General features: G+C 35.7%; 1 protein-coding gene across 3 annotated transcripts in view; it reads left to right on the plus strand.

Annotated features, from left to right (window-relative positions):
* The window catches only part of ANO10 (anoctamin 10), a 123,796-nt gene extending 117,164 nt beyond the window's left edge, over positions 1 to 6,632 (plus strand). For all 3 annotated transcript variants that reach the window (XM_062569386.1, XM_062569387.1, XM_062569385.1), the window contains one exon: positions 5,486 to 6,632. In XM_062569386.1, coding sequence (XP_062425370.1) covers positions 5,486 to 5,521 — 36 coding nt within the window. In that variant the 3' untranslated portion in view covers positions 5,522 to 6,632. The remainder of the gene's footprint in view (positions 1 to 5,485) is intronic.
* Positions 6,633 to 6,876: the final 244 nt, after the last annotated feature.

A 6,876-nucleotide genomic window follows, 5' to 3' on the forward strand; every position in this document is an offset into this window, starting at 1 on the left:
TTGTCATGGGAGTTACCTAGTTCAGCATCTGGGGTTTTTTGGCTATTATTTTTCACATAAAAATTCTTCTTACCTACTCAACACAAATGTTTATTTTCTCTGGTTAATGTCCATGTATGGATTTCCTTTATAGAAAATAGTTTTTACTAGCTTGGAGCTTCACAGGGCCTTTGGTCTTGGTGGTACTAAATAAGGAAGCTGTGAAGTTGTTTCAAGTCAAAAGTCCTTTATTCCCCGCTTAAGTAATATTTTAAGTGTAATCTAGGGATCAATAGCTTTCAAGAAGAAAGGACTCTTAAGACTTAAGGACTGTCCTGGATGACTTGCTGGAGATGAGCGTTTAATGAGCATTCACTGCTATGTGGTGTAACACAGAAGTCCTGGAAAACAGAGGTATGTTAGTATAGAAGGTGTTTATTGCTACTGTAAACAGCAAGCATCAAATACCTTGTCCAGGTATGGCAGGCACACCTTAAGAGGATGCTGAAAAACTGTTCATATTCCAACGAGGCACAAAGATCACCTCAAAGCTGAAGCTGTTTTCCCTGCAGAGAGTGGTAAATGTCACGTGCAGAAACCACGAGGGAAGATTTGTGGTTCCAGATCTGTAGTTGCCACAGCCCTCCACCATTATAATCAGCAGTAACAAATTTCCATTAAATACGTTTTTACATTTTTTCACAAAAAGAATAAAATATTAAATGTAGAAAAGTCTTATTGAGTTTTGAAGTAGGTGTTAATTTGCCTCTTAAGTAATTGGTTGGTAGTTAATGATTAAGTTCATATAGGTCTCTCAGTTGTCAGCAAGTGGTTCAAGGCCCATGAAACCTTTTATTGTGACTGTGTACTGTTAGAAAAGAGTAATTTGAATATATTTCCATCATATTTTCATATTGTAATTAATGTGAGAAATTGAGAAAAATATCATGTAACAGAGCACTTTCTTTAAGCAGTAAACTCCTAATGAGTCATTCTACGTGGTGAATACAAGAAAAGCATAAGACGGGGTTGCTGATTAGAAGAAAAGCCTTTATGACTTCTTCACACTTACAAATATCTAGAAACCTATTTATATTCATGTTCTTCATATATATATGTCTATATTGAATATGTATATGGAAAAGCAACAAAGCTTTGAGTCGTTGAATCATGGTTTCATTGATTTTTCTTTTTTAAATGCTTTTAATTTTTTTAAATTATTTTCTTGAGAGGTTGAACTGTCTTCAGTTTATGTAATACACAGTGGTAAAATTAGAGTAGTTAGAGGTCTATAGTATGTATTTTTGTATTTTTGTTAGTGTTTGTAGTTATTTCTTTTACTTGCACACAGTAGTATTGTTCATAGCATTAAATCACACAGACCTCCCTAGACCCTCTAATTGCAGTTGCTCTTAGTTGATCAAATACAATTGATACCCTATGTATTAAAATTTATTTTGTGTTTTTAACTGTGAACACAAAGAAAGTAGCCTGATCAAAGCACAAAGTAGGACTTTGTACGCAACTGTGTTTGTGATGTGAGAGTGTCAGTGATGTTTTATTAAATAATTTTTAGAAAACCTAATTTTGAAATATAGTGCAATTTAATTCACTAGTGAAGCCTGTTTATAAATCATATTGAAGAGCTTCTGCTATTTCTACTAAAAATACCTGTTCAATTATATTATACATGTTTTACCAAGAAACTTAAATGTAGTAAAATGGAAATAGCAATTTCTTGTATTATAGCAGATAAATATTTAAAGCAATTCCTAACAGTAGAATTTTAGAATAAACTACACCACAGCCCCAGTACAATAAGATACTTAGTTAAACATGTCTTAATTGTTATGTATATTTATGCATAAGCTACTGTTAAGTGTGCTCTTTAGAGCAGCATAGTGAGTTACTCCAGCCACATACAAGATATGTTGCTACTTAGGTGCTGCGTTGAGTCAGGCCTAGTGTTTTTGGTAGCGATAGGGTAGGTTTGATGGTCCGAAAATGGTTTGCTGAGCTAACTCGCTTCTGAACTATGCCTCTGGTTAGTTTACGTAGGTTTTTAGTACCCCTCAATTTCTAATTGTTTTTTTCTGTCGTTATATATCTAGTAGATTTAAAAAGTAGACTGAGAGATGTTTACTTTGCCTTTTCCTTTCTAATAAGTAGAAAAATATAAATAGATTTCTTCTTTCTGATTGACGTACCTGTGGGACTGAGTTAAAAATCTGTGAGCTTGCTGGGGCCATCAGGAGAAAGGTGATCTTTAGTATGAAAAGTATCATGGGTTCCTTTCCTCAGTAAGAAAAAGATAAACTCCTTTTCCAGTATGTTGTCCTAGAAAAATATTTTCCCAGTAAAAGATAAAGGAATGTTCCCTTTCACAGTAAAAGAAAATAAATTTTAAAATTTTTCAGCATGAATTTGGCAAAGAATTGTGTTCTGTCTAATGGTGCCACCACATGTCGCTTGCAAAAGTAATCTCCTTTAGGGGAGCCTGGTGTTGCCAGGTTTGCAAAGAGTGTTTTGATATCACAAAAATTATTAAAGGAGAAAAAAAAAAACTGTTTTGGGGACTCTGACTTTGCTTATGATCCATTTCCTGCAACATCCCAGTGATCACATTAGGACTGTGCTGGCCCAGGCTGTGTGCACCACGGCAGCATGTGAAACTATTTTAAGAGCTTTTCTACTTGCTGGCCCACTGAAGAATCGGGGGAATTAGTTTGTTAGTCAGATACGTTTTGAAGTAGATATTAATACTTACTTTTACTAGCCGAGAATTAGGACCGTTAAGTTTAGAGGGCCCTCAAAAAATAAATGAGAATAGTTCTACTTGTACAGAATTTTTGGACATCTTATCATCTGATCATCATTAATAGTAATATTATGTGCTTAGGGGTTTTTTGAAAATTTCATGAGCGCAGAAGAAAACAGGAAAAAAAAAACCAAACCTTTCCAGTTTTCTATATTTCTCATCAATCCTGGTATTTTTATAATGCCAAGAATTTAAGAAAATAATTCCAAAATAACTGAATTAAGTTTGAATTTGATGAGTCATGAACTGAGTTAAATTGCTGTGTTCTGTATCTTTCTAATGTCTTTATATTGGAGTAGAAGCCACTTTAATTAAATTGCTGTGGTTTTATTCAGAAATTATTTAAATAAATGAATCAGGATGCAGAAGAGTAATCTGTATTCTAGCATTTAGCCAAGCCTTTTTTCTGCACTGTTGTTATGGAGAAGCATATAAATATTTATATCACAAACTAATTTTACTTCCCTTATAGGCATGGGATGGGAATACATATAAAATTTGTAAAAACCAAACAAAACAGGAAACACCAAACAACCCACCCCCCCCCAAAAAAAAACAGTTATTGTGGGTGGTGGGTTTTATCACATGGAGTAATCTTTTCTTTTTTTTTTTTTTTTTTTTTTTTTTTTTTTTTTTTTTTGAATGCATTCAGGCACAAAGTAGCAGCAAAGGAAGATTTGAAGGTTTTGTGTTAAAGAAATCTGAAAATACAACAAACACTTTCATTCAATTTCTGTCTCGTGTTTTCAGTTTACTTTTTTCCATTTTTTTGCTAGTGTTATTAGGCATCTGTCTTTTTACCACCCTGTGTTTATTAGACCATTTATATAGAATCAAGCAGAAGAATAAAAAGAAGTTTAACTCTGAAGCATGTGCCCAAACATCCAATGAGTGAATGATATGGAAACTAAATGGCTGCTTAAGAGTTAAAAGCTGTGTAACATTATTTATTTATATGGTCATTCAGAGTTTCTTACACTCAGCTCTTTTCTTCCCTTGTCTGTCTGGAGGGCAACAGTCGGGCTGGGCACCAACCAGCTGATGGACCCGGAGCTCTAGAAGTGCTGGGCATCTCCTTCGCTCTGCCCCGTGCCTTGTCCTTTGGGTTGGTCTCCATCTAGTCTCCAGCTCTACCTGTCAGTCTGTCTTCAGCAGATCAACTCTCTGCAGTTGGTTCTTAGTAGATCAGGGTGGCTTCCGGCGTTCAGCATGTTGGAAGACCCTCACCTGGTGACCCCAGGTGATGCGGGAGCTCCTTTTTTGGTACAGTTTCAACTCGGCTCTTCTTACCTTTGTAAATTCTGCATTATGAAACATCCTCTTTAGCAAGAAACTTCAAAGAGCAGCTCTGATTGCTCTACTCAGCAGATAGTTTTGACTCCTGGAATTGTTATTCTGGCTTCACATGGAGCACTCTTCTGACATCCTCAGATAGCGAAGACAAAGACCTTTCACCATAGCAGCCCTCTACTTCTTTCTTTATATCACAGGATGTGTTCGTTCAATTTAGCAGCAAAAATATTGGCAATACAGAAAAAGTTAATTAGAGCTTAACACTCTTGCAACAGGAAATGGGGGGTGAACTATTCCAGTAATTCACTGAGCTTTGAAGATCCCTTAAAAATATAAGTATTTAATACTGAAGGATACTCTTATGATTTCTTAAAAGATCTGTACATCCTATATATTCAAGACTTTTCAGTGAACTGAAATTTTACATCTCTTATGTAAATATACCTTGAAAATGTACACACCACTTGACCAATAGGTCTCCCATTGATGGAGTCTCCCATTGACAAAGCAAATTGCATTCATGTCTTCAGAATTAATATCTGTTATAACAAGGAAAAAATAGATGTTTAAAAAAATACTTTCCTTTTGTGTCTGAGATTCTGCTATCACAATCCTTCATTGCATTCAGCATTTTGATTATCTGAAGCTATCTTGAAGAAACATCCCGTATCAAAAAATATTTTTTATTCTGTGATTTCAAGATAAATTTCCTTAATTTCAGTCTGATAGATTTCTTCCTAAATATAAATGAGGATTTCTAATCAAGGCCTTTAGCTATTCCCCAAGCATTTCTGTGCTTACTGCCATTGTTATAGGCAGGAGCTGGTGCTGCATAAGAACAAATAACGTGGTTGTCTGTTGCCCTGCACACACACCTCATCAGAGATAGGACTCGGGGATTTCCAGGAACAGTGATGGTGTGATGCCAGCTTACACAGTACAATTTTATGAGCACAGTTATTACCTAAGAGTGGTAGAAAAGAATCTCAGTTCCATGGTAGTCGCTGGCTTTCATTTTGCCATCTTGCAGCAGCTCCCCCTAGTCATGAATCTGAGGGAAAACGTTATTCTTTATATGTGGGGCTCAGTAATTCCAGTGTAAGGAATTTATTAATGTTGTTCATCATGAAAAGAATTAATTAACATACAAATTGCATCATCAATTGCTGAGTCTTTTGGTGGGAAAAGCAATACCTCTGTTAGAACTGTTCTATTTGTACAGGTCATGCCTACAACAGACTTCTGCTTTTGTTTTTATTACCAAAGCCTGAATTCATTTTTGTGTAGTTTTCTTATTCTGTTGGATCCCAAACTGTTCTGCTTGCAGATTTTGTTTAATTTGTCTTGCTAACACAGCATTTAGTGTACCTTTTCTTTTTTTCCCTTCCCTCACAGCAAATGAAACTCGCTGCTGAGTCACTGAAGGAGTAAACAGATGAAGGAATGAAGATGACTAGAGCAATCGCGGGTGAATGCATGCACTTCTTGAGCATTTGTTTATGATGATCTGTAGCTCCGAGCGTGCGCTCTGCCATGTATTCAGTAGGTGGCACCTCCTTATATAATACTGGGTAAATCACTGTTCACTGCTTGATATGGTAAAGAAAAGGATAATAAGTTCTGCCTTTCTGCCGTCTGAAACTCTTTTTTCACAACTGTTTGTGAGGCAACACCAAATAACGCCCTCTGTTTTATGAAAGCTCTAGTTGAAATCTGCCAGAGTCACCAATACTTCAAACCAAGTGATTCAAAACAACTGTTATGATGAAGCATCTAAAAGCTAACTATAGTTTTGAACTGTAACTTTGTAAAACAAAAAGAAAAAACCCAAGTACATTAGTACTTAATTCATAGTTTACTATCCCTATTGCCCCTTTCATTTATGCATTACAATATTTAATCAGTCCTCTATTTTTTTTCAAAGATCACTTACTAGCTGCTGTTTACACCTAGCAGATCAGTGTAAATGTTTTGTATATTATGTAATGCAATGTATGATTGTTCCCTGAGGAATATTTGAATACTAATGCTATAAAGTATGCGTTATACACTCCAGTGTGCTAGGTATCTAAATAAATCCAGTTAAAATATTTGCAAAAGCTGGGAAAAAGCATTCAGTAGGAAACCGATTGCTGATCAGTAATTTATAATAAATAAATAAATAAAATATAGTTAGCAGTTATTTGCATATTTATTTTTTGATTTACATTAGCTTTTGGTACTCCTGGCTGTTTTGAACTATGTGGTCTTCTGGTTAAATGAATTGACACTAACAGAACAATTAAACTTGACGCTATATACCAGTAACTCGTGTATATCATGAATGTCTTATTTGTTTCCTGAATTTCACAAAATTTTCCTGATGTTTTATTGCTTTCTGAGATTATTAAGACCAAAATTCACTCACTTGCTCTGTGACCTTGAAACAGTTTATTTTCTCCTGCTATGACCGTCATCTTTGGTAGATCTAACTTATATGTGACACTTTCCTACAGACTTTCCCAAACAGAATTCCAGTATAATAAATGAAGATATTTGCCTATTTTGCATGTTCCGTATTTGTGCCACAGGGCCCCCACAGCAGAATAATGTAAGCAAGCCGAAATAACGCATTCTGTCTGCAGTTTAAAATTAGCATTTCTCAAACTCTGCAAGTGTGACCCAGTAAGAAGCGCCTCAGTTCTCTTGGGAAGCGGAGCAAAGACGCGCTGTGGTTGCTGTAAGTATCTGTATTTGCCTCTCCCACCAGCCGTCCGCCGCGGTGCCGCTAGCGATGAAGAGTAGAC

This window comes from Rhea pennata, chromosome 2, assembly GCF_028389875.1.
Source record: "Rhea pennata isolate bPtePen1 chromosome 2, bPtePen1.pri, whole genome shotgun sequence".
NCBI classification, from domain to species: domain Eukaryota; kingdom Metazoa; phylum Chordata; class Aves; order Rheiformes; family Rheidae; genus Rhea; species Rhea pennata.